This window comes from Cervus canadensis, chromosome 31, assembly GCF_019320065.1.
Source record: "Cervus canadensis isolate Bull #8, Minnesota chromosome 31, ASM1932006v1, whole genome shotgun sequence".
NCBI classification, from domain to species: Eukaryota; Metazoa; Chordata; class Mammalia; order Artiodactyla; family Cervidae; genus Cervus; species Cervus canadensis.
In genome coordinates this window covers 32,289,753-32,317,644 of record NC_057416.1, presented here as the reverse complement: position 1 = coordinate 32,317,644, position 27,892 = coordinate 32,289,753, and the positions used below count along the sequence as shown (strand labels likewise).

The 27,892-nt window shown below is 35.7% G+C and overlaps 1 protein-coding gene across 1 annotated transcript in view; it reads left to right on the top strand.

Moving 5' to 3' along the window:
- The window catches only part of ADAM2 (ADAM metallopeptidase domain 2), a 108,424-nt gene that overhangs the window by 59,557 nt on the left and 20,975 nt on the right, over positions 1 to 27,892 (top strand). Inside the window, exons 12-15 of the mRNA XM_043454360.1 lie at positions 2,475 to 2,655; positions 6,568 to 6,666; positions 6,777 to 6,972; positions 13,626 to 13,731. Coding sequence (XP_043310295.1) covers positions 2,475 to 2,655; positions 6,568 to 6,666; positions 6,777 to 6,972; positions 13,626 to 13,731 — 582 coding nt within the window. The remainder of the gene's footprint in view (positions 1 to 2,474; positions 2,656 to 6,567; positions 6,667 to 6,776; positions 6,973 to 13,625; positions 13,732 to 27,892) is intronic.

The window sequence follows — 27,892 nt, the reverse complement described above, 5'->3', positions numbered from 1 at the left end:
TTGCCTTTTTTCACCTTCCAATTTCTCTCCCAAAACAACAAACTTTAATTTGCAAATAGTAATGAGAGTTGAAATTTTTTAATTAATTTTTTGACATAATAGAATTTTGATTCTTGTGTAGATATGAAAAAATAGAAATTTTGCTTAAAAATATAAAGTGATGGCCTGTATAAATATGGTAGAATTATTAATACACATATAGAAACCATGCATCTGTGGAAACCTTTTTTAAAAAGCTTAACTTGACAAATTACAATCTTGCAAAAAAATGCTTGTTAATCTTATCTTTAAATGTATTGCATCATTTTAATAGCATGATTGTGAAATTTTGGAGGACACAGACATTTTGATCATTCAGTTCAGTCGCTCAATCATGTCTGACTCTTTGCCACCCCATGAACTGCAGCACAACAGGCTTCCTTGTCTATCACCAACTGCCGGAGCTTACTCAAACTCATGTCCATAGCATTGGTGATCCCATCCAACCATCTCATCCTCTGTCATCCCATTCTCCTTCTGCCTTCAATCTTTCTCAGCATTAGGGTCTTTTCCAATGAGTCAGCTCTTTGCATCAGGTGGCCAAAGTACTGGAGCTTCAGCTTTAGCATTAGCCCTTCCAATGAATATTCAGGACTGATTTCCTTTAGGATTAACTGGTTTTATCTCCTTGCAGTCCAAGGGACTCCCAAAAGTCTTCTCCAACACCACAGACAGTTCAAAAGCATCAATTCTTTGGTGCTCAGCTTTCTTTATAGTCCAACTCTCACATCTGTACATGACCATTTTGATCATTATTGACTGGCAAAAAATTGATGTGAAAAATCTATCACTATTAAAAGGAAAATGTGAATAAACAGCATATTTGAAAAAGATTTGTTACTAGTCTTTAAATTGATGGGAAACATCTCCTAGAATTACTCGTGTTTAATGACTTTTGGCAAAATCACATTCAGTGATTTACATAGAACTGAGTCCTATCCTGGTAGAACGCATGCCTTTCTAAGGCAGTTGTACTCAGTCCTAACCTTAAAATGTGGCTTATTAAATAGCAAAACCTAAGGAGTTTAACGTGTTATTTTGTTTCTATAATCCATAGAAAATACACATCGCACACTGATTTTTTTTTAAAGGCTGTCATTTTTCTGGGGGCTCGCAATCAATAGTCCATGGTTTATACAGTCTATGTCTCCAGCAGCTCGGATGTGCTACATGATATGCCTGAGAATTTTTACTTTCTTTGAAATGTTAATATTTTAACTAGGAACTTTGTTTCTTTAGATAAAGAAGTTGTCTTTATGAAATTGTGCTCATTTGAAGGTAGCAATACATCTGAACTTTGGAAACAGTATCTTAGAAAAAATAGATAGAGATAAGATATAATCATTTTTATCTGAAGTAAAAGGAAAGGAAAAGAGAATGATGGTTTCCAAATACATCCACAAATTGTTGACATTTCTCCCTTCAAGAGGTAGAGTTGGATTTCCCTCTGTTAAACGTGGGTTGGATTTGGTGACTTGATTTCATCAAATAGACCTTGGTAGAAATGATGGTGTGTGACTTTCAAGATTATATAATTAAAGAGTTTGCAAACTTCTCTGTATTCTCTCTTTGATCAGGCGCTTGGGTTGGAACTGGTGCAATATCATGAGGACCCTTGAGTAACTTTCTATAGAGAGCCATATGGCCAGGAACTGAGGCTTCTTGGCAGTAGGATAAAGGGGCAGATAAAAAGCATGGCTGTAAACATTACTTCATGTAACTTAAATTCATGGTTAAGTTCATGTAACTTAAAATTTCATTTTAAGGCTAGTGGTCTGCTCCTATGGTTTACAAAAGGGAAATGTATGTATCACACAAGGAAGTCATGTATTCAGCTGAAAATCAGAAGTTCTATTATCAAGGAAAAATGGGAGAAAGGAGAATGAGGACATCCAGCTAATTTGTGAAAGGTTCAAGCTGCAAATAAATTATCCAGTTGGGTATAATTATGAATGGTCATCTCTTTCTAATGACAACATTGCTTTCATTGTCAGATAGTGTACCCTCTATAAGCCAGTTCACACAAAATAAACATCTTGCACTGCCTGGTTCTCAATAATATTAAAGTTCTATCAACTTTTCTCCTTTTGTGTTCTAGCATTTAGATAGAAATTATCTGAATTGTTGGCAATATAATAATATATCTCTTATTCGTGGTTAATATGACTAAAGAGTATGTTCCACCTGGGTGCAATCACAAAAAAATAAAAACAAAATTGGCAGTTTGTCCAAAAATCTCTAATTTTTTCATGATACTCATGGGAATAAAATTTTCCAGTAATAACCCACATAACTAAGGTTTGAGTCCATTACCTTAAAATTTAGTAATTTTATATTAGCTATATTTATTGTTAAATTATAGACTTGTATTCTGAGGCTAGGCAATTTTCAGGAAGCAATGGTTACATAAAAATGTAATGTTGATGTGTTTTTAGTCACTCCAGTGGTGTGAAGTTCTTTAGTAACTGCAGCGTGGAAGATTTTGTACATTTTATTTCAAAGCCAAAGTCCCAGTGTCTTCAAAACCAGCCACGTTTAGATCCAACATACAAAGCTGCAGTTTGTGGTAATGGAAAAGTTGAAGGTGGAGAACAATGTGACTGTGGTGGTATGGAGGTTGGTACAAATTTGGAAAACTATATACCAGAATTACATCAAAAGTATTAATTTTATAGTGTAATACTGCTATTTCACCTAATTTATCAAACTTGCTTTTTAACAAAGGCCTTAAGAATGCATGTTGGGTAAATCCATGGCTGATTCATGTCAATGTATGGCAAAAAACACTACAATATTGTAAAGTAATTAGCCTCCAACTAATAAAAATAAATGAAAGAAAAAGGATGCATATTGGGATTATATTAATGACTACACATATATTTTTATATGTGAATTCAGCAGTTTGTAGATTATTCATTCATTCAGTATGAATACACTTCTTAATCTTTTAGCTGAATTGACTATGCTTATGCTTCCCCTCTTGTGTATATACTTCCTTAGTATTTCTTTTTTGTAAAAAGTTTTATTATTATTGCAGTATAGCTGATATACAATGTTGTGTTAACTTCTGTTGGACAGCAAAGTTATATGTGTATATATATATATATATATATATATATATATATATATACATTCTTTGGTCTGCCCTGGTGGTTCAGTGGTAAAGAATCCATCTGCAATGCAGGAGAGACATGGCAGGAGTCTCGGGTGAGATCAGTGGATTGGGAAGATCCCATGGAGAAGGAAATGGCAACCCATACCAGTATTCTTGCCTGGGAAATCCCATGGACAGAGGAGCCTGGAGGCCTGGGGTCGCAGAGTCGGACGTGACTTAGAGACTAAGACAACACCATGATTGGCTGGTGGAGCTGCAAATTTACTAAACACAGAGCTCCTAATGAAAACAACTGTTGAAGTATATCTGATTTATAATGTTGTGTATACTGTTGCACAGCAAAGTTATTCATTTTATATATGTGTGTATATAAATGCATGCTGTATTATATTATTTTCCATTAGAGTTTATTATGGAATGCTGGATCTAGTTTCCTGTGCTATACAATAGGGCTTCCCTGGTGGCTCAGATAGTAAAGTCTGCCTGCAATGCGGGAGGCCCATGGACCTCATTATTTATTCATTCTATAATGTCATAGTTTGCATCTGCTACCGCAAACTCCCAGTTCATTCCTCCTCCACCCAGACCCCTTGGTAACCACAACCCTGTCCTCTGCTCCATGTGTCTCTTTCAGTTTCATAGATCAGTTCATTTGTGTCATATTTTAGATTCCACATATAAGTGATATCACATGGCATTTGTCTTTCTCTTTCTGACTTACTTCATTTGGTATGACAATCTCTAGGTCGAAACAGGGTGCTGTAAATGGCATTATTTCATTCTTTTTTATGACTGAGTAGTCTTTCATTGTATATATGAACCACATTGTCTTTATCCATGCATCTGTTGACGGACATTTAGGTTGTTCCCATGTCTTGGCTACTGTGAATAGCACTGCTGCAAATATAGGAATTCATGATATATTTAAATGATAGTTTAATGATAGCTTTAATTTTAAATGATAGCTTTTCCAGATATGTGCTCAGGAGTGGGAATGCTGGATCATATAGCAACTCTATTTTCAGTTTTTCTATGGTGTTTTCTGTAGTGCCTGCACTAACTTACAATCCCACCAACAATGTGGAAGTGTTTCTTTTTCTCCAAACCCTCTCCAGCAAGTTATTTATAGAGTTTTCTTTAATGATGGCCTTTCTGAACATGTGAGGTAGTAACACACTATAGTTTTGATTTGCATTTCTCTAATAACTAATGATGTTGAGTATCTTTTCATGTGTCTATTGGCCATCTGTACATCTTCTTTGGGGAAATGTCTATTTATGTCTTCTGCCCATTTTTCAATTGGGTTTATTGGATTTTTGTTGTTGAGTTGTATAAGCATTTTGTATATTTTGGAAATTAAGCCCTTGTCAGTTGCATCATTTGTAAATATTTTCTTGCAACCTGCCAGTTGCCTTTTGACTTAGTTTGTTTCCTTTGTGGTACAAAAACTTGCAAGTTTGATTAGGTTCCATTTATTTATTTTTGCTTTTATCTCTATTGCCTTGGAAGACTGACCTAACATTGCTATCTATGATTTATGCCAGAGAATGTTTTGCCTATGTTCTCTTCTAGGAGTTTTATGATGTTGTGTCTTTTATCTAAGTCATTTTAAGTTTCTTTTTGTGTATAGTGTGGAGGAGTGGTCTAACTTCATTGATTTACATGCATCTGTCCAGTTTTCCTGGGGCTTCCCAAGTGGCACAGTGGTAAAGAATCCACCTGCCAATGAAACAGATGCAGGTTGGATCCCTGGATCAGGAAGATCCCCTGAAGAAGGAAATGGCAACCCACTCCAGTATTCTTGCCTGAGAAAATTTTACCCTCTGGAATCTCATAGAGATAAGAATGACATTAATTAGGCAAAATAGTTCTGGAAAACACTGCAAACTTTGTGTGCCCTAGGAATTATCATGCCATAACCCATATAAGACTACTAAAATCCATGATTATTTTTTGTAACTTATTGAAAATTTTTGCCCAATTAACTCTATTTCAAATCCCCAGGTATTTAAAAATGTGCATGTGTGTCTGTGTGTCTGTGTGTGTGCCTGTGTGTCTGTCTTCTGTGTCTCCATCCTTATTTCCTATCAGTTGCTTTTTATTAATTCTAAAAATGGAATTTTAAAACACAGAACCACCAGGTACAGATAAGTTATAACATAAAACAAGACGTAATAAATATGGATGAACAATTAAAGGTAATAATTTCAATTATGTTCAGAAATATCATTTTATATCTCTTCATCTTTAGAGAATTATAAGCAAACTTTGAGTATCCTTCAAAAGGTAAAGACATCAAAATACAGTAGATTCATATAAGTTGACTAAGAACTAATCAACTTTTAAAATCATAACTTCTGTTTCTTTCACATCTTGTGAAATAACTTTGCTATAAAAGCCGAAGATCTTGATTTCTTAGCTTTTTTATTTTACTTTTTTTTTAATTAAAAAAAAGTTTGGAGTGTATAGCTGATTTACAGTGTTGAGTTCATGTCGGCTGTCAGCATATCAGCAATCAGTTGTTCAGTTCAGTTGCTCAGTTGTGTCCGGCTCTTTGTGACCCCATGAGCTGCAGCACGCCAGACCTCCCTGTCCAACACCAACTCCCAGAGTCCACCCAAACTCAAGTCCATTGAGTCGGTGATGCTATCCAACCATCTCATCCTCTGTCGTCCCCTTCTCCCCCTGCCCTCAATCTTTCCCAGCATCAGGGTCTTTTCAAATGAGTCAGCTCTTCGCATCAGGTGGCCAAAGGATTGGAGTTTCAGCCTCAGCATCAGACCTTCCAATGAACACCCAGGACTGATCTCCTTCAGGATGGACTGGTTGGATCTCCTTGCAGTCCAAGGGACTCTCAAGAGTCTTCTCCAACACCACAGTTCAAAAACATCAGTTCTTCAGCACTCAGCTTTCTTTATAGTCCAACTCTCACATCCATACTTGACTACTGGAAAAACCATAGCCTTGACTATATATTCATTCTTTTTTAGCTTTTGTTCCCATATAGGCCATCACAGAGTATTGAATAGAGTTCCCTGTGCTAAACAGTAGGTCCTTATTAGTTATCTATTTTATAAATAGTAGTATATGTGTCAATCCCACCTTCCAATTTTCTCTCCCTCTTCTGGAAATACATTTATGGTTATTGATGTCTTGGCTTTGGTGGACTCCAGGACCTCAGAAAATCCTACTACCAAAATAGTCAAGCTTAGTGATATACAGAACACTTGGTTTAGCACATTAGGTAATGAATAAATGTTAAATAAATGAATAATTAAGTGGCTCTACATTTTTCCATTTGCCAACATTTAAGTTAAGCAGCTGTCTGTATATCATGTAATATGCTGTCCTTGTTAAATATCTGTTTCATGTAAAGCTGGAAGGTATTTCAGAGCATTTGATTTGCCTTTCAGGGCTGTTCAGTCCGGCCATACCAGTGTTGTAACCCTGGCACGTGTAGGCTCCAGCCTGGGTCAGCCTGTGATAGTGGCCTGTGTTGTGAGGCTTGTGAGGTAAGAGCCTTTAAGCGTTCTATTACCTACCTTAGTAAAGCTATCATTTCTTATCATATGTAAATACTCACATCCTGCTTTACTCAATATTGCTTACCTCACCCCACCAGTTTATACCAAAAGGACACATATGTAGGGCTTCCGTCGATGAGTGTGATCTTCATGAATATTGCAATGGTTCATCAGCAGCATGTCAAGAGGATGTTCATATTCAGGACGGGCATCCATGTGGACAGAATCAATGGCTCTGTGTCGGCGGAATATGTGCAGATGGGATAAAGCAATGTCTTGACATATTTGGTGAAGGTATTTATTTCAATCTGATTGCCTGTATATGTATTTTTCTGGAAACTAATATACATATCTTTGTATGTATACCTTAGAAAGGACACAGGATACTATGAAATGAAGCAATTAGAATGTCAAAAATACTTAAATTAATTTAGAAAATAAAATAAATAAAATGTCAAAAATAATGTTAACCTCTAGAAGAATAAAAATAGAAGAAGATAACATCACCAGGAAAAAAAAAACTGGAATAAACTCAGTCATTTCAATAAAACGCAGCACTCAGAGAAATTAAGTATTGATATAAGTCAAATATTTGCTCTATAATCTAAGATAAATACAAGAATAATAATACAGTAATTAGAAACTAAAAACTAATAAAGAGCAGAACAACAAAAGCATTTAACATATTTGATTAACCCAAAAGAAGGCAAGAACAGAGTAAACTAAAGAACATAGGATGTGAAAGCAAATAGTAAGGCTGGTTATTTACATTTACGTATTTATAAGTTACATTAAATATAAAACCTGTGTTCAGTATTAAATTGAGGGAAAGAATATATCAAGTAGTGACAGAAGCAATTACAAGGAAATGAATAGAAAAATCAAGGCATGTTGCATTAATGATATATTTTTTAAAGGCTGTAGAATATAGTGAAACCAATGACAACAAATTTAAATCTCTATAGCAGAGAAACTTTGTCTTAGGGAACAAATAACAGCCACTTATGTTCCTAGGGCCATATGCGGCTTCTGAATGTAGAAGATCAGTGTTGGCTCAGCAGAGATCTTCAAGGGAAAAAAAAGAGATCAAATAGAAAAGTTGTAGCCATTGGAATTTAAGGAGAGGGAGCTGTCAAAACCATAAGACTATTTTTCTTTGAGGCATCCTCATCCTTGGAACTCAGAAGCTGCTCAGAAACTTGGTGAATTAGATTCAAAAAATTAGAAAGGCGTTATGAGTTTTCGTACAGCCACAAGATGATCAAAGACCAAATGGGAGAGGAATTTTGCCTAAAAAGTTCTTAGTCTTCCTCTAGAAGGTTTTGCTACATTTAGAAGTGCCTTTGTTGGTAGTCTGTTGGGAAGCTATTCTGAGGACTAAGGAATATGTATTTATCCCTGGCAAGCTTTCAGTGAAGAGAAGATAAATATCTGTAAGGTTCTCAGTCAGTACAAGGGCCACCCTCAAGATAACAAAGTGAATCCAGAATAAAACAGCCTTGGCTCATAGAATTGCCTGGTTGTACTTAGATGATCCCTGTCTTGCCCAACCTGTCTGACTGTTCCAACCTTCATACAGTTGCATCACGTTTTGTAATTTATTCTGCCAATCGCTTCTTTTTTCTTTCTCCTTGATAAGATTTTATTTTATTATTTTTTTCCATTTATTTTTATTAGTTGGAGGCGAATTACTATTGTAATTACTTTACAATATTGTAGTGGTTTTTGCCATACATTGACATGAATCAGCCATGGATTTACATGTATCCCCCATCCCAATCCCGCCTCCCACCTCCCTCTCCACCCGATCCCTCTGGGTCTTCCCAATGCACCAGCCCCGAGCACTTGTCTCATGCATCGCTTCTTTTTGATTGAAGTGCTTATTCATATAAGGTAGCAGTTCCAATTGCTATTTTGCTATGTGTTTTCAATATTATATTTTACCCTCTGTTCCTCAATAACATCTGTGTTGAATAGAAATTTTCTAGTATAATAGTTCAACCTCTCTGTGATTTATTTTGCTGTATGTATTTAGTTATTTCTGAGTGGTTTGCTTGGGTGTTACAATTACTATCTTAAGACATCCAATTAATATTGATTTCATTTCAACAGTAAACCAAAACTTAACTTATGTTCTATTTCTGGCAAGTATCTTCATGTAAGTCTAATGACAAAGTTTTAGAATAATTGTTTTTATGCAATGGTCTTTTAAAATCTATAGAAGACAGTCCAAACAATAAATGTATTTGTACTATCTATTATATTTTCTTTTACTTTATTTGATAGTTTACTATATTAGCATGAAGTGTTACTTCATGTGGATCCTAGTTACCTCCTATTGTCCTTTGATTTCAGCCCTAAGGATGCACTTTATTAGATCTTGCTGGAAAGGTTTGCTAAAGATGAGGTCTTTCTCATTGTGTTTGTCTTGGAATGCTACAATTTCTCCTTAATTTTTTGAAGATAGTTTAGCTGAATATAGAACCTTTAGTCTTTTCCTTTCAAAATTCTGTAGTATCATCCCACTGTCACCTGGCTTCCTTTGTCCCTAATAAAGAGAGTAATCAGTTTGACCGTGATCTGTGGATCTCTTGAAGATTATTCTATGTGTATTTTTTTCAAATCTTCTTGTAAGTATGTAGATAGATATAGATACATCATTAAAAATGGAAAGTTTTCAGTCGTTATTTGTTAAAATATTTCACCACCCTTTTCTATTTTTTCCTCATTTTTGGAATCCCTCTGTGCCAATATTTCATATGCTTGATGTTGCCCCACTGATCCATTAAGCTCTCTTTACTTTTCATTATTTGATTTTCTTTCTTTCCTCTTACTGGATAAACTCCACTGATCTATCTTTAGGTCAATAAAGCCTGCCAGATTAAATCTATTGATTTTAAAATTTCTGTACTGAAGTCTTTTGTCTCAGTTAAGATAGTTTTCAATTCAGAATTTCTATTTGGTTCCCTTTTTTATTTAAAAGTCTATGTTAGCATTTCCCATTTAGTTTTTAAGAAATGGTTTCCTCTGGTAATTTGAACATATCTGTAATAGCTATTTTAAGTCTTTGTCTACTGGATTCAAAATTTGAGATCTCTGAGGATATTTCCCATTGGCTTTCTTTTTTTTTTTTTTTTTTTCTGGGTATGTAGCATACTTTCATTTTTTTGCATGTCATGTAAAATTATTTTTTAAAGCTTTTTAATTTTTAGAAATTTTACACAATATATTTTAACAGTTTTGATTCAGATTTCTCCAAGGGTGGTGGTGGTTCTTTTTGTCTTACTGACTATTTGTTTAATGACTTTCCTGGACTAAATTTTCAGGTTCTGTATTCTGTACTATGTGCAGCCACTGAGTTCTTTGCTAGTTTTTTCTTTTTCTTTTTTTTTTTAATCTCCCCAAGCTCTTACTTTTATTTTTAAGTCAGGCTTCCCAGGGATAACTCCTAATTAGCACAAGTTAGTGCTAACCTGAAACCTGTCAGATACCCTTCAATGCTTTGACTGTTTATTTTCTATCCACAATGCCAAGGGACAGTTTCAAGCTTCAGGTAGTTTGCAAGACAGGCATAGCTTTCACTTCTTGCTAGTTCAGGACTTAAATATAATCCAGAGGAGTGACTGGGGACTTCTCTTTCCTAGAATTGTTCTTGGAATGTGTACATCTTTTCAGATCCAGTTACTTGTTTGAGCTTTTCAACATTCCTTATGATCATCTAGTTCTCCAAAGTTCCCTTTTAAATTCCCAGAAGGCTCTTGTTTGCCTCAACAGTGTTGCTGTCATATTGCTATTAATTCAGTATTTCCCTGGATGTGAGGCACTTTTTCCCACTGAGCTGAGCTCTTTTTCTTGTTATTTTCCAGTGGCTATATTGCATTCAAATCTTTGCAGCCCCATGGACTGCAGCTTCCCCGTCCTTCACTATCTCCAGGGATTTGCTCAGATTCATGTCCACTGAGTCGGTGATGCTGTCTAACCATCTCATCCTCTACTGCCCTTTTTTCCTTTTGCCTTCAATCTTTCCCAGCATCAGGGTGTTTTCCAATGAATCAGCTCTTCGTGTCAGGTGGCCAGCAACAGTCTCTCCAATGAATATTCAGAGTTGGTTTCCTTTAGGATTGACTGATTTGATCTCTTTGCAGTTCAAAGGACTCTCGAGAGTCTTCTCTGGCACTACAATTTGACAACATCAATTCTTCATCACTCAGCCTTCTTTATGGTCCAACTCTCACATCTGTACTTGACTACTGGAAAAACCATAGCTTTTACCATACAGACCTTTGCTGGCAAAGTGATGTCTCTGCTTCTTAACACTCTATCTAGCTTTGTCATAGCTTTCCTTCCAAGGAGCAAGTATCTTTTCATTTCACAGCTGCAGTCACTGTCTGCAGTGATTTTGGAGCCCAAGAAAATGAAATCTGTCACTGCTTCCACTTTTTCCCCTTCTATCTGCCATGAAGTGATGGGACCCGATGCCATGTTTTTTGAATCAGATGACCGAGGAATGTCCCTGGGAAGAAGCCACAAAAATGAGAGCACCACATGTAAAAAGCCAGAGCCCAAGATGTATGTGAAAGCTCCCTTCTGGGAAATTCTGGCACTCTGAGGTGTGGCAGAGTGAGAACTGAACGATAGCGCTCACCCTCCAAAGTCTCAGTGAAGGATCCCAGCAGGTCCCTGTTTAATCAGAAGCCTGACCTTCAGGCCACAGCTCCTGAGATAAGCTAACAGGCCTCTCTTACAGAAAGACTGGGCTCCTCTAACTCTTCCCTCTTGTCCTGCCCTGGATATGGTAGCCAGTTAAGAACTCTTTCTCCCTTAGTTACAGTCTTGTGGGAGCCTTGAGCATAAACCACACGGGCCATCAGAATCTTTTCACAATTCTCTACAGCCTTGTAGATCTCATAGACATGAGCCTCTGTTGGTTATCAAAGTTGGAGGTTTGGGGGGCTCATCTTTCAGGTGCAGGATTTAAAATCTGTGGCACCTGATGTGAGTCAAATACTTCACCCCCTCAGGGAGGAGGTCTTGGTTTTGAGTTCCCTCCCAATTGTGGGATTGGTGCGCTGGGGTGAGTTTATGGCAAGAATGTGTCTCGGCCTTTCCTACCTGCTTCAGTGTGGCTTTTCTCTTGTTTGCTCAGTGTGAAGTGGTTATTCCACCAGTTTTTAGCTTTTCTTCACTAGAAATTGTTCCATATATAGCTGTAGATTGTAGATGTGTTTGTGAAAAGTTGTGAGTTCAAGATTTTTCTGTGTGTACTTCACCATCTTGAAATGGAACCTCTATTTCCATTAGCATTTTAAAGAGATTACTCCATTGTCATATGACTTGCATATTTCTGAAGAAAAATCTGTCATATTGCGTTTATTTTCTCTTTAAGCCATGAAGATTTTTTTGGTCTTTGGTTTTTATCAGCCTTCATATTATATATTTGAATATGTGTTTGTGTGCATGTAGTTTTGCTTAGTGTTCCTAAGTGTCTTGCAACTGTGGTGTAAACACTGTACTATTATACAGATTTCTAAATTTCAATTTATGTTTGTCTCTCCATAATTTTTTCAATGTATTTATTTTTGATGCCCTGCCTTCTTAAAGATTTATATCTCTATAATTAATCTTACTGTACATGTACCTTGGTTCTCATAATTATTTTAACATATGTAGATGTCTTTGTTTTATATTTTTTCTTGAATGCTTTATATAAAGACATATTGTTAGTTAAAAGTTTTTTTCTCTGTCTTCATCTTCATTTTTGACTTACAGAAACTGTGTTTCAGTTTAAATGCTTCTCTTATATAAACACTACATCTTATATGAATACATCCACTTTTTTCTTCTGTTAAGTATATGAAGTAAGAGACCAATCACTTTAATTGAATTAGAAACCAAAATTGTTAAGATTCCATTAGAGTTTTGATTAAGTTCACTCTATATATAGTTCACTCTTATTTCTAGGGCATAACTCTCCAGGGCTTTCAACTGAGAGATTGTATGTATGTAACCACAATGCAGAAACTGCAGACAAATAAGCCTCTGCTTTCTGGAAGTCATTTATTTATATTTTAATTTCCATCTCTTCACATGTTTAGAAGCAGGAAAATGTCTTAAGAGGGGACTGTACTATATGTTGAGCCCCCCCAAATCTCTAATTTTATCACTATAGTAAATGATCCTCCAAATTTGGCCTTTTTTATGTTTTGTTTCCCTAGGTAAGCTTATAATTTTGATCCTCTCACACAGAACTAGGTTTGCAAATGACCTCTGGGATGAAAATCAATTGCTTGTTTGCAGTTTACTACTGCCTCTAGGACTTGCAACTGAGATCCTAATGCTGTGGCTCCCTTTATGTTCTTATATTTCTTTGTAGTTAAATCAAAAGTTTTTGGCTTAATCTTCCCATTAGAGTAGAATTGATAGAGTAATGGTAAGCTGCTTTTTAAGTAGATAGAATCCTATGAGAATTAAGCTCATAATGTGTGTGGATTGGATAGTAAATATGAAAATAAATCAGTTGTGATTCCCAGATTTTTTGGTCTGGGGAAAGTAGGATGGAAACAAAAGATGCCATTTTAATGATTTGTCTTGAAAACACATTTACACTGTTGACCAATAGAAACATTCTTGACCAATAAGTCAATTATTTGTTTAAAAATATTTCTTATATGCATATATGTTTCAGGCTTACTGAAAGTTAGAAGATAAACTGCATACTGTAGTTAATCCTAAGGTATCTGTTTGGGTAGTAGACAAGATGCTTTCAATATTTAAATATTTCATTGAAGTGGTTTCTTTGTGACTTTAATTAAAACTATTTTATTTTCAATTTTGTATTATGCTCTTATGTTGCGCAATATTTTAAACAATCTCAGAATAAATATACTCATTAATTATTTTAAATGCAGCAGCAGTATGACTAACCGCACTTTTTTTTCTTTTTTCAGGTTCATCTTATGCTCCACCAGAGTGTTTCCAGCAACTTAATTCTATGGCTGATCAGTCTGGGAACTGCGGTGTAACTCCTACCGGGTTCACACAGTGTAGACCTGAGTATGTTCTAGGAAATCTATCTGAGAAATGTTATTTATTGTCTTAAATTTGAAAATACCATGAGATAATTTACTTTATATGTAAGCAAAATGTCCCTTTATCATGAACTAAGACTATATTTAACCAAACTATAAATGTCTTAAGTACAGAATGTCTGTACTTATCTTTCTCATACATCCAAATTATCACTTGTACTGTCCCACAGAGCATTTCATTTACATACAAGTACATTAATTGCCCATTAGTTTAAAAGGTAATTTTCATTTTGCATGCTATCACTTTAATTTTACAAATGGTGACCGTTGTTTAGTGATCTAATAAAAATGCCTGAATTTTTGCTATCCAGGAAGTAAGGCACTGAGTTTAAGAACATGAGCTCTATAGGCAGCCATCTTGGTTTCAAGGACTAATCCCGATGGCTACCTGCTGTTGTGACTTTGGTCATATGCCTCACATTCCTGAGGTGGAAAACATGGATACCAGTTTCACTAGCATCATTGGGCCTGGGCCAGTGTGGAATTTAGATACTCTAAAAAACACACCTAGGATGGGACTGACACACAGCATGCACAATATGAGTGTTAATTGTTAATTACTACGTGCCTGCTATGTCATTTTAGTCGTGTCCGACTCTTTGTCACCCTGGACTGTAGCCCACCAGGTTCCCCTGTCCAAGGAATTCTCCAGGCAAGATTACTGGAGTAGGTAGCCATGCCCTCCTCCAGGGGATCTTCCCCACCCAAGTCTCTTACATCTCCTGCATTGGCAAGCAGGTTCTTTATCACTAACACCATCTGGGAAGTTCTAATTACTATGATTATTATATATATTAAACTAGAATGTTACTGTAATATTTTTATGCTATTTCAAACATGGTTTGATATCTAAAATAAAAATTCTATATAAAAATTTGCTTGCATGAATAGCAAGAAGATTTCTCATATAACCTTTACTCATATTTGCCAGTGGCTTGCATTTTGCCCAGTTGCTTTGTCCTTCTGTTTTTCAAATTCTCCTCTCCTTTCCTCCCTTCAAAATTATTTTCCTAAACCATTTGAATGTAAATTGGATACTATGCTTCATTATCCTTAAATAAATCATTGTGTCTTTCTTGGGGACAAAATTTTTTGATGGCTATTTTGTAGCTGTCAAAGTTCACAATAAAACTTCATTCATTATCTCAGTAAAGTATTTACAGTTCTTTGTTTTGTTCAGGAGCAAATCTAGAGTCACATGTTTGCATTAGTCATAATGTATTTTTAAACTTTAATCTAGAACATTTTCTTTGTTTTTTGTTGTTGTTGTTGTTGTTATTTTTACTTTTTTTAAAAAAATACTACAAGCCAATTATTTTGTAAAATTTTTCTCAAACTGGGTTTGATAGTTAGATTCATGTTATAAATTTTGTCATACTTGCCACTAAAGTGGTGTTGTACCATCAAGTGCAATTTTCGAAGGGTACATACCAATTTCTCTCAGTGTTGGATATGTTAGGTTAAACTATATGGTAAAGTTAATTTTCTTTAGGTCTCTCAATTGTAAAGTTACTCTTTACCTTTGTGTTTAACGCAGAATTTGGGGGGAGTTAATATTGAGACTATAGGCATATTCTGTTCTTCAAACTTTTGCCCTCTAGTTTTAAAGTTCACAGATAATTTTGTAACTCCATTATTGTCTCAGTCTTTAAGCTAGAAATGTATTGTAGAAAGAAGTATTCCCTCCTACTTATTTATTTCTGTATTTGTCTATATCAGTTCAGACTCAGCAATTATTATTTGACTCAATAGTATAGAATATATTACTATCATTTATTTTAATGCTTACTTTCTCAAATTGTCTCAGTTTTGGCTAGTGAAAGTTTACTTTAACTGGCCACAATGTTTTTTTCAAAAGTCTGTATGATACTTTAAAAACTTGCAAATTTCTCTAGCACACACACAAAAAGATATCCTAGGACCCTTATTATAATTTTTTTACCCTTGCTCTGGATTCAGCTATTTCTCTAAATAAACAAAGGAATTTCCAGTTGCCTTTTATAAGAGAAGAGTACTTAGAAATTAAACATCTCAGCACCAGTCGTGCTCATTTCTACTGTTTTTCATGATCTCTAAGTCTTCTCAGTGAACAAAGCTAGAACATACATGTATCGCATATTTATTTCTATATCCACTTGTATCTCTGTTTTTAAAACATGAACTTATAGTGATCATCTTACTTCCAATTAGACACCATAGATGTAGGCAAAATACATCCTGCACTTATGGATTGCTTTCTCATATGCTCGAGCCCAGAAGCACAAAAATGTGTTTCACAATTGTTAAAAAGTATTCTGACTAAAGGAAACTTTCTAGCTATTGTGATTATATTCTCTTTTAAATCATTGATCTTTTTATATTAGCTGCTGTGAAGTACTTATCTGCTAACTACATTATCTGGGTCATTTTGGCATTGATATCTAGTGCTTAATTTGCACCTATATCGTGTTTTAAGAGTTGCATACATTTATGATTTTCTGTATACCTACTTACAAACATTGCATTAGGTTCAGATGTAAAACATAATAATTTGACATTTTTATAAATTACACACCATACAAGTTATTAGAAAATACTGACTATACTCCCTGTGCTGCACTATTACATCCCTGTGGCTTATCTATTTTATTATACCACTGGAGATTTGAACCTCTTAATCTCCTTCACCCATTTTGTGCTTTCCATATCCCTCTCCCATCTAGTGACCACTAGTCTTAATCTATGAGTATGTCTCTGTTTTTCTTACCTTTCTTTGTTTTATTTTTAGATTCCACATACAAGTAAAAGCATATGATATTTGTTTTTCACTGTCTGATTTATTTCAAAAAGCATGAAGCAATATGCTCTCCAGGTCTACCCATGTTCTTGCAAACAGCAAGATTTCATTTTCTTGTGGCTAATATTGTCACATATACATATATATATATATATATATATACATATATAATATACAAATAACATAAATGTGTCTCACATCTATATACATTCACCTAATGGTGGGTACCTAGGTTGCCTCCATATCTTGCGTGTTAGTCTCTCAGTCAGGTCTGACTCTTGGCAATCCCACGGACTGCAGCCTACCAGGCTCCCCTGTTCACGCAATTCTCCAGGCAAGAACACTGGAGTGGGTTGTCATTTCTTCTCCAGGGGATCTTCCCGACCCAGGGATCAAACCCAGGTCTTCTGCACTGCAGGCAGTTTCTTTACCATCTGAGCCACCAGGGAATCCCATAGCTTAGCTATTTTAAATAATGCTGCAATAAACATTGGGGTACCCATATCTCTTTGAAGTAGTGCTTTCCTTTTCTTCAGATAAATATCTAGGGGTGGAATTGTTGGACTGTATGGTAGTTCTGTTTTATTTTTTGTTTTGTTTTGTTTTATGAAACTCCATACTGTTTTTCATTTAGCTGTACCAATTCCCACTAAGAGTTTACTATAGTTTCTTTTCTCTGCATCCTGACCAACCCGTGTTTTTATTGTCGTTGTTTTACCCACTTTGGTCTTTTTAAAAATAGCCATTCTGACAGATGTGAGATAGTACCTCATTGTGGTTTTGATTTGCATTTCCCTGATGATTAGTAATGTTTGGTCCCTTTTCATGTACCTGTTGGCTCTCTCTATGCCTTTGGGAAAATGTCTATTCAGGTCGTTGTTGTTGTTGTTGTTGTTTAGTTGCCAAGTCATGTCCAACTCTTACAGACTGTAGCGTGCCAGGCTCCTCTGTCCATTGGATTTCCCAGGCAGGAATACTGAAGTGGATGCCATTTCCTTCTCCAAGAGATCTTCCCGACCCAGGGATAGAAACCATGTCTCCTGCATTGCAGATGCATTCCTTACAACTGAGCTACCAGGGGAGCCCTATTCAGGTCCTATGCCCATATTTTAATTGAATTGGTGGGTTTTTCTATTGAGTTCTTTTAAGTTCTTTATATATTTTGGATATTAACCCCTTTACAGATATTTTCTTTCACATTGCTTTGTGTTTTGACCATGGTTTCCTTTGCTATGTAAATTCTTTTTAGTTCAGTTGGGTCCCATTTGTTTCTTTGCTTCTGTTGCCTTTGCCTAAGAAGATCAAAAAATATACAAATTATTAAGGTGAATGTCAAAGAACATACTGCCTATGTTTTCTTTTTTAAAAAAAACTTCTTATTTTATTATATTGACATATAATTGATTAACAATCTTGTGATAATTTCAGGTGGACAGAAAAGGGACTCAGCCGTTCATATACATACATTAATTCTTCCCCTAACTCTCCTCCCATTCAGGCTTTCAATAGCATTAAGCAGATTTCTCTGTGCTATCCAGTAGAATCTTGTTGGTCATCCATTTAAAATATAACAGTGTGTTCATGTCCATCCCAAACATCTTAACTATCCCTTTCCCCCATTCTCTCAAGCTTGGCAACCATAAGCTCATTCTCTGAGTCCATAAGGCTCTAGTTTCTATATTAGTTTTCTGTCTGAATGATAGGTTCACTGATGAAAGTGGGTTGTTAAAGGGAACAACCTGGATGTGAGGGCGATCTGGTTGCGACATCTGTCACCCCATTGATCGCCAGGGTTGATTCGGCTGATCTGGCTGGCTAGGCGGGTGCCCCCTTCCTCCCTCACCGCTCCATGTGCGTCCCTCCCGAAGCTGCGCGCTCGGTCGAAGAGGACGACCATCCCCAATAGAGGAGGACTGGTCTTCGGTCAAGGGTATACGAGTAGCTGCGCTCCCCTGCTAGAACCTCCAAACAAGCTCTCAAGGTCCATTTGTAGGGGAACGTAGGGTAGTCAAGCTTCCAAGAATAAATAAATAAATAAATAAATAAAGGGAACAACCTTCCCTCACTCCTATTGTGTTACTGTTTATTTCTCCCTTTAAGGTTGTTAGTGTTTGCTTTACATGTTGAGCTGCTCCTGTATTGGGTGCATGTATATTTGCAATTATATCTTCTTTTTGGATTGATCCCTTGATCATTATGTAGTTTCCTTCTTTGTCTCTTATAACTGTCTTTGTCTTAAAGTCTATCATGTGATATGCATATTGTTATGCCAGATTTCTTTTATTTCCCATTTGCATGGAATACCATTTTTCCATCCTGTCACTTTCAGCGTGTGTGTGTCCTTAGTTCTGATGTGGGTCTCTTGTAGACAGCTTACATATATGTCTTATCTTTGTATCCTCTCGGCCAGTCTATGTCTTTTGGTTGGTGCATGCAATCCATTCACATTTAAGGTAATTATCAATATATGTTCCTGCTGTTGTTCAGTCACCATGTCATGTCCAACTATCTGGGACCCCATGACTTGCAGCATTCCAGGCTTCCCTGTACTTCACTATCTCCCTGAGTTTGCTCACACTCATGTCCATTGCCTGGAAGATCCCATGGACAGAGGAGACTTGTGGGTTACAGTCCATGGGGTTACAAAGAGTCAGGCAACTGAGCACACACATGCCGACACAGCCAGGGAAGTAGCAGCAACCTGTCTACAAGGGAAGGATTCAATCCAATGAGAAAAAATACAATCCATTATCAAGACATTGTTTATGTCCATAAGATAGAGAAAGCTGAATAAAATCTATTTGCTGATCTACGAGTGGTACATTAGGCAGTTTAAAGTATCCGGGAGAAATGCAGACAGATTTTCCTGAATTGTGTTTCAGACATGTGGGACAAAGTAGGCACTCTTTGCATTAATGTTTCCATCAGTTCATGAAGTGGACCAATGATTCAATGCATGTCCAATAGTCAATAATGGAAATTTTAGAGCCTCTGGCAGTACTGAATTGCTATTTGGCTCAAACTGGGGCTTTCTCTTTTTATTGGGCCATCAGTTATTAGATTTCCAATATTGTTTTTCTTTTTTCTGAGGCAAAAATAACATTATTATTCCTTGTCATCCTTTTGTCTCCATTCCCCATACTTTATTAGCTTCCATCCCTACCTAAAGTAAAATTTTCACTATATTTGAGGTATATAGTGTCTTCCTTAGCATCTCTGTGGATAAGGCCAGCCAATATATTTTGACCTTTACTTGGGAAGGAAGGCAATACACCTGGACAGTATATGCCCCAGAGTTTTAACAAAAGTCCCCCTTACTCCCAAACCATAAAAGCTGATTTAGATGATATACAATTCCCTGAAGTCTACTTAATTACAATATATAGACAATTTTCTTCTCTGCTCCCTAACGCAGGCCTCTTCATAAGAAGACAGCACCCATCTGTTAAAACTTTTAGCCTTAAAGGGACACAAAGTCTCCAAAGAAAAACTGAGTTTGCTCAAACTCAGGTTTGATATTTGGAGCACCTGATCTCAGGACAAGGGCTACATTAGACCCAATACTCCAAATTAAGTGCCAGTTGTGAGGTTTTCTTAGACTACCTAGGTAATATTGAAATGAGAATTCCAAACTTCTCTCTTATGCCCAAGCTTTGTATATTTGACTAAAAATAACAAACCTTATCTTATTATTTAGGAAGATCAGGGTGACATAGCCTTTAAAGTCTAAGAGAAAACTGTAAATCTCCCTGCCCTTGGACATCCGAATTATCAACTTTTCTTTCTTTTTTTTTTTTTTTTAATTTAAAAGGAAGGAAGTGTCCTTGGGATACTGACCCTAAAACCTAAAAAAATGGGAAATCATTGACTCATAGGATATCAATAGCCAACAGCTAGACCCTGTAACATGAGGATAACTCTTTTGCCTCAGAGCTATTACTGCCACTGTTCTTTTAGTCAAGGTCACCAAGACAAAGTCCTGGAATCCTTTTTACCATCTTTGAACCTCATAAAAGAAGTCCTTCTATATTCTCATCACACTCAACATTCTCTGGCCAGTCATCGCACCTCCTATAAAATTGTCTTAATGACCACTTCTCATATAACTTTTTCTCACTGTAATAATCTTAAGTCTTAAAATAATACTTTTTTTTCATTTATTTTTATTAGTTGGAGGCTAAAAAAAATACTACTTTATTCTTTTGTTTTAATTCGTTTAATTCATTCTTTATTCGTTCATTTTAAAGTTTGTTAAAGCAGAACACAGCATACTAATAATAGAGTGTATATAAATTCCTGTTGAAGCTTTTATCATTTTCCTTAATTTTGTTTAATTTTTTAATTTACATAGACTATAAATATTGAATATACAACTTAATAAATACTTCCATTTGCAGAAATGTTTCCTCCAATCTGGGCCCCATACAACCTATGTTCTTTTCTTAATGGTAATAGATAAATGTATTCTGTTCAAAAACTCCATATTAATGGAATGCTACAGTATGCTTTTTCTGTGTGTCATGATATGCCCAGGACAATTTTTTTGTGATTAAAATAAACTGCTCTTGTAATAGTATTTCAGTTTTTATTTCTGAGTAATTGTGAAAATCACTAAAATTATATACAAAATTATACATATATTTACAATTAATACAATATATAATTATATTATATATTTGTATATTATATTTATTGATGATCAATTATGTGGTGCATTTTTTTGGTTTGTTTTTGGCTATCATGAATAAAGCTGCTCTAACTTTCAGTATCAGGTCTCTGTAGCAAATATATTTCCACTTATGTTGGAAAGATACATACATACATAGGAATATAATTGCTGAGTCTTGTAATTTCATGTCAATATTTTTAAGAATTTACCAAATTGCTTTCCAAAGTGGCTGTGCAATTTTACATGCACACTAGCAGAGTCTAAGAATTCTATTTCCTCCATAATTTGTTACTACTTGGTAATGTCAGTCCTTTTTATTTTAGCCATTCTACTTCTAACTTACTTTTGTTTCCATTTGCATTTGTCCAACTGATATTTAGAGCATTTTCTAAGCCTTTTATGTTACTGTGTGTGTCTTTCTCTGTGAGGAATCTTAATTTTTTTCCAGTTTATTTGGAATGCTTTAGCCTTCTTATCTGGAGAAGGAAATGGCAACCCACTCCAGTATTCTTGCCTGGAGGATCCCAGGGACGGCAGAGGCTGGTGGGCTGCCGTCTATGGGGTCGCACAGAGTCGGACACGACCGAAGCGGCAGCAGCAGCAGCCTTCTTTTCACTGAATTTTACCTATGTATCTTTCTATTCTGACCTAACTGCAGATTCATGGGAACTTTCAGAAATAACCTAGAAAGAATACAGAGGACCCCTGTATACTTCAGCTGTTTTCCCCAAATGGTACCACCTCAGATGAATTATATATCATACCTGTAGTAAAATATCCAAGCCAGGAAATTGACACTGGTAAATTCACAGACATTACTCCTCATATGTCATGAGTTTCCCATTGAGTTATTTCTGATGTGTGTGTATGTGTATGTGTGTTTGAATTGCCATCTTGGCAATATTGCATTGAGAAGTGATAAACATAGAATGTCTGGGTTTATTTCAGTGTTATTTCCTTTTTCTCAATCAGGTTTTAGTTTTCAGTGTTCAAGTGTTGCATGTATTTTAAGTATACTGCTGAATGTTTTGCTTTTGAAAATATTGTGAACAGAACGGTTCTCTAAATTTTATTTTCTCATTGTTCACTGATAGTATCTAATAATAATAAAAATAACAATGCAAATCATATATTGATATTTTATATTGTGTGAACCTCATAAATTCTCTCTTTCTCTCTTTTTGTGTGTTTCTTAGTATTTCCATGTCCAGGATCATGTAATGTGCAAATGAAGTCTGAATTATCCTTTTCTAATTAGGATACCTTTAATTTGTTTCTGATTTTGTTTTTGGCTTGACTGTATACATATCTATCAAAATGTTGAACTATACATGGAGAAAGAAAGTTTTACTTATTACCAATTTTATGAGACGAATTTAGCCATTACCAGTAAGTTTATTGTTAGCTGTGGGTTTTTTTGTTAGTACCCTTTATTGGACTTGGAAATTCCCCCTATATTTTTACTTTTCTGAGAATTTTTAATCTTACATGGTGGTTGTATTTTTTCAGTGCTTTTCATACATTTTTATGAATCTATTTTCATTTTATGAATCTGTTTTTGATGCATTTTCCCATTGATATAATTTATTACATTAATTTGTTTTCAGATGAAAATCATGAACCATGTTCTTACTATTCACTCTGACAATGTCTGGCTTTTAATTGATTGTTTAGACCATTTCCATTAAAAGTGATTACTGATGTACTTGAACACATTAACTATCTTCAAATAACAGAGTAATAGTTCACATTCAAATGCTGTAATTATATACTCCTTCATGTGTAGTGAAGGTGTACTATAATAGTTTCCCAATTCCTCCATCCAGTCTCTTGTGAGGCTTCTTGTTACTTACTTTGCTTATATATATACAATAAATATCCAATACATTCTTCGTATTATTGCTTTGAGAAGATAGCTATCTTTTAGCTCAGTTAAGAATAAGATAAAATAAAAATTTTAAAAAAAAGAAACAAAATAATGAAAAACATTTTTTTTTAATTTTAAAAAAAGAAAGAATAAGAAAAATACACACATTTTTCCTTCAATTTTTTCATTTTCTGATGCTGTCCCTTTTTTATGTAGATCAAAGTTTCTGACACAAATAATTTCTCTTCTGCGTCAAGGACTTTTTAAAAAAATATTTCTTGCAAGTAGGATATGCTGGCAAAGAATTCTATCACTTTTTGTCTGAAAAATCTCTATTATTTGAAAGATACTTTTACTGAATAGAGAATTCTGAGTTAGATTTTTCTTTTCTTGTAGCAGTCAAAAATTCCTTCCAAATCATCTAAACTGCATGATTTTTAAGTGAAAAGTCTGCTGTAATTCTTATCTTTGTTCCTCTAAATAAGGTGTGCCCCAAACTAGTTGCCTTCAAGAGTTTCTCATTGATTTTTATTTACTTTAGTTTGAATGAGATATATTTATAGATGGTTTTTATTTTGATATTTATCCTTCTTGGCATTTTCTAAGTTTATTGTGTTTGTGTTTTCATGTGTGTCAATAGTTTTGTGACGATCTTGTTCATTATTTTTTCAAGTTTTTTTCCTATTTCTTCTCCTTCTGCTGCTCTTATTACAAGTATGTTACACTTTCTTTAATTGTCTTATAGTTCTTGGATTTCTCTATTTTTTCTCCATTATTCTGTTTTATTGTGATTCAATTTGGGAGGTTTCTATCAATCTATCACTGAGTTCTCTTAAGTTTTCCTCTGTTGCTTAGATGGAGTTTTATTGATGAAAACGTCAGAGCCATTTTTAAATTTTTGATAGATTTTTTATGCTTTTATTTTCTGTTTATAGTTTGTTCTTACAGTTTTCATATCTCTGTTGATATTGTTTCTCTGGTCTTTCGTGTTGTTGACTTTTGCCTTTTAAAACCTTTAAAATATTAACCAAAGCTATCTTAAATTCCATATCTAATAATTCCAAGATCTGTTCTATATTTGATTTGATTCTGATGCTTATTTTATCTCTTTAGACTACTCTTTTTTCTTGCCTTTTCACATAACTTATACTTTTTTGTGTTGAAAGTTGGTCATGTTATATAGGGTAGTAGGCACTGAAGCAAACAAGCTTTTAATATAGTTAATATATTGTTAATATTTTACATAATATTTAACATATAGAATATATGTTAATATTTTTAGGAGATAAATTGTGACTAATGTTTGTTACCAGAATCTTCATATTCCATTAGTGAAGTAATTTCTTTCTCTCTTCTTAAATTTGGAGCTTCCTTTCATCCCAGCCCTCAAAGGGAATATGCGTCTTGGAGCTCTCTCAGTTGTAATTTACTTCTATTTCTGCTGGAGACTTATTAATATGGTTTCACTGTGTTGGGGGTGGGGGGGAACCTTCTCTAGTTTTTATATAAGCCTTTCTTTTAATAAGTTTGTGTCGCAGGAGTATGGATTCCAGAAGTGCTTGTATTCGTCCTCCAGGTGTAGAGTGCCCCATCCCATGCCCCCATCCTCTAGTCCCTGTTCTACAGCTACAATCCCCAATCTATATTCTTAAGCCCTTTCTGTTATTGATCATGACTATACTTATTATTCTTTTAGGTGAGTCAAGACTAGTGGAGTTGGCAAGAGTGGGATGAAAGTCTTTATACTTAGAGATTAAGCCTTCATTAGACACCTGGGTCTGGGAATTTCATAATGGTTAGTCTTCACCTCCCCCTGCAAGTGTATATGGACATCTTTCACATATACTCCCCAAAAGAACCATATAGAGTTTCTGGAGAAAAGGCAAGTGAAAATATAACTGCATTACTCAAGAGCTTCACGTCCTCATGGTAGTCCACGCTCAGTCTCCAGCAATTTGTCAAAATTTGTATTTAAATATTATTAGTGGCTTACGTAGTTCAGTGGCATATGTTCCAGATAAGCAAATTACAAGTGCTATACTTGTTGTTTTTGCAGGTACTTAGCTTTCCAGATCCATGTATGTGGTTTTCTCTGCAACCGCAGTTCTCTGACGGGTCCAAGAAAAGTCACTGATTTCCGTTTACTCAGCATTTTCTTGTAATGACCGATGGGGGCGGAAGCGTTCTTAAGTGAACAGTGCAAAGAAATTGAGGAAAACAATAGAATGGGAATGACTAGAGATCTCTTCAAGAAATTTAGAGATACCAATGGCACATTTCATGAAAAGATGGACACAAAAAAGGACAGAAATTGTGTGGGCCTAACAGAAGCAGAAGATATTAAGAAGAGGTGGCAAGAATACACAGAAGAACTATACAAAAAGGCCTTAATGACCCAATTACCACAATGGTGTAGTTATTCACCTAGAGTCAGACATCCGTGAGTGTGAAGTCAAGTGAGGCTTAGGGAGTGTTACTACGAACAAAGCTAGTGGAGGTAATGGAATTCCAGCTGAGCTATTTCAAATCCTAAAAGATGATGCTGTGAAAGTGCTGTGCTCAGTATGCCAGCAAATTTGGAAAACTCAGCAGTGGCCACAGGACTAGAAAAGGTCAGTTTTCATTCCAATTCCAAAGAAGGGCAATGCCAAAGACTGTTCAAACTGCCACACAACTGGTCTCATTTCACATGCTAACAAGGTAATGTTCAAAATCATTCAAGCTAGACTTCAACAGTACAGTGCTCTATACTTTGAATCCCATGCCTCTTGAGGTAGCCTTAGAAAATGGCCTCAAAATAGTTGTTAACCTTCTGAACTCAAACTAGTTTAACACCACCCATATCACTTTGCCAACAAGGGTCCACAGACTGAAAGCTATGGTTTTTCCAGTAGTCATGTATGCATGTCAGAGTTGGACCATAAAGAATGCTGAGTGCTAAAAAATTGGTGCTTTTGAACTGTGGTGTTGGAGAAGATTCTTGAGAGTCCCTTGGACAGCAAGGAAATCAAACCAACTAGTCCTGAAAAAAATCAACCCTGAATATTCATTGGAAGGACTGATGCTGAAGCTCCAATACTTTGGTCACCTGATGTGAAGAGCCAACTCATTTGAAAGGACCCTGATGCCAGATAATCATGATGATGTGATCATTCACCTAGAGCCAGACATCCTGGAATGTGAAGTCAATGTGCTTAGGAAGTATCACGACGAACAAAACTAGTGAAGGTGATAGAATTCCAGTTGAGCTATTTCAAATCCTAAAAGATGATGCTGTGAAAGTGCTGCACTCAATATGCCAGCAAATTTGGAAAACTCCGCGATGGCCACAGCACTGGAAAAGGTCAGTTTTCATTCCAATCCCAAAGAAAGGCAATGCCAAAGAATGCTCAAACTACTGCACAATTGCACTCATCTCACACGCTAGTAAAGTAATGCACAACATTCTCCAAGCCAGGCTTCAGCAATACATGAACTGTGAACTTCCAGATGTTCTAACTGGTTTTAGAAAAGGCAGAGGAACCAGAGATCAAATTGCCAACATTCGCTGGATCATCAAAAAAGTAAGAGTTCCAGAAAAACATCTATTTCTGCTTTATTGACTATGCCAAAGCCTTCGACTGTGGAAAATTCTAAAAGAGATGGGAATACCAGACCACCTGACCTGCCTCTTGAAAACCTGTATGCAGGTCAGGAAGCAACAGTTAGAACTGGACATGGAACAAAAGACTGGTTCCAAATAGGAAAAGGAGTATGTCAAGGCTGTATATTGTCACCCTGCTTACTTAACTTATATGCAGAGTACATCATGAGAAACGCTGGGCTGGAGGAAGCACAAGCTGGAATCAAGATTACTGGGAGAAATATCAATAACCTCAGATATGCAGATGACACCACCCTTATGGCAGAAAGTGAAGAAGAACTAAAGAGGTTCTTGATGAAAGTGAAAGAGGAGAGTGAAAAAGTTGGCTTAAAGCTCAACATTCAGAAAACTGAGATCATGGCATCCAGTCCCATCACTTCATGGCCAATAGATGGGGAAACAGTGGAAACAGTGGCTGACTTTATTTTTCTGGGCTCCAAAATCACTGCGGATGGTGATTGCAGCCAGGAAATTAAAAGACATTCACTCCTTGGAAGGAAAGTTATGACCAACCTAGATAGCATGTTAAAAAGCAGAGACAAAAAAAAAAAAGCAGAGACATTACTTTGTCAACAAAGGTCCATCTAGTCAAGGCTTTGGTTTTACCAGTAGTTATGTATGGACATGAAAGTTGGACTATAAAGAAAACTGAGCGCCGAAAAATTGATGCTTTTTAACTGTGGTGTTGGAGAAGACTCTTGAGAGTCCCTTGGACTGACTGCAAGGAGATCCAACCAGTCCATCCTAAAGGAGATCAGTCCTGGGTGTTCATTGGAAGGACTGATGTTGAAGCCAAACTCCAATCCTTTGGCCGCCTGATGTGAAGAGCTGACTCATTTGAAAAGACCCTGATGTTGGGAAAGATTCAAGGCAGGAGGAGAAGGGGATGACAGAGGATGAGATGGTTGGATGGCATCACCCCTTCAATGGGCATGAGTTTAAGCAAACTCCAGGATATAGTGAAGAACAGGGAAGCCTGGTGTGCTACAGTCCATGGGGATGCAAAGAATCACACATGACTGAGCGACTGAAGAACAACAACTTTATGTAGAAGCTCATAAATAATTTGTAACAGACTTAATAATACTTAAAATACTTAACTAAGATGTAATCAATCCACTTTAATGGGATAACTTATGTACTTTGTGATAACTTTATAAAAGTGCAAAAG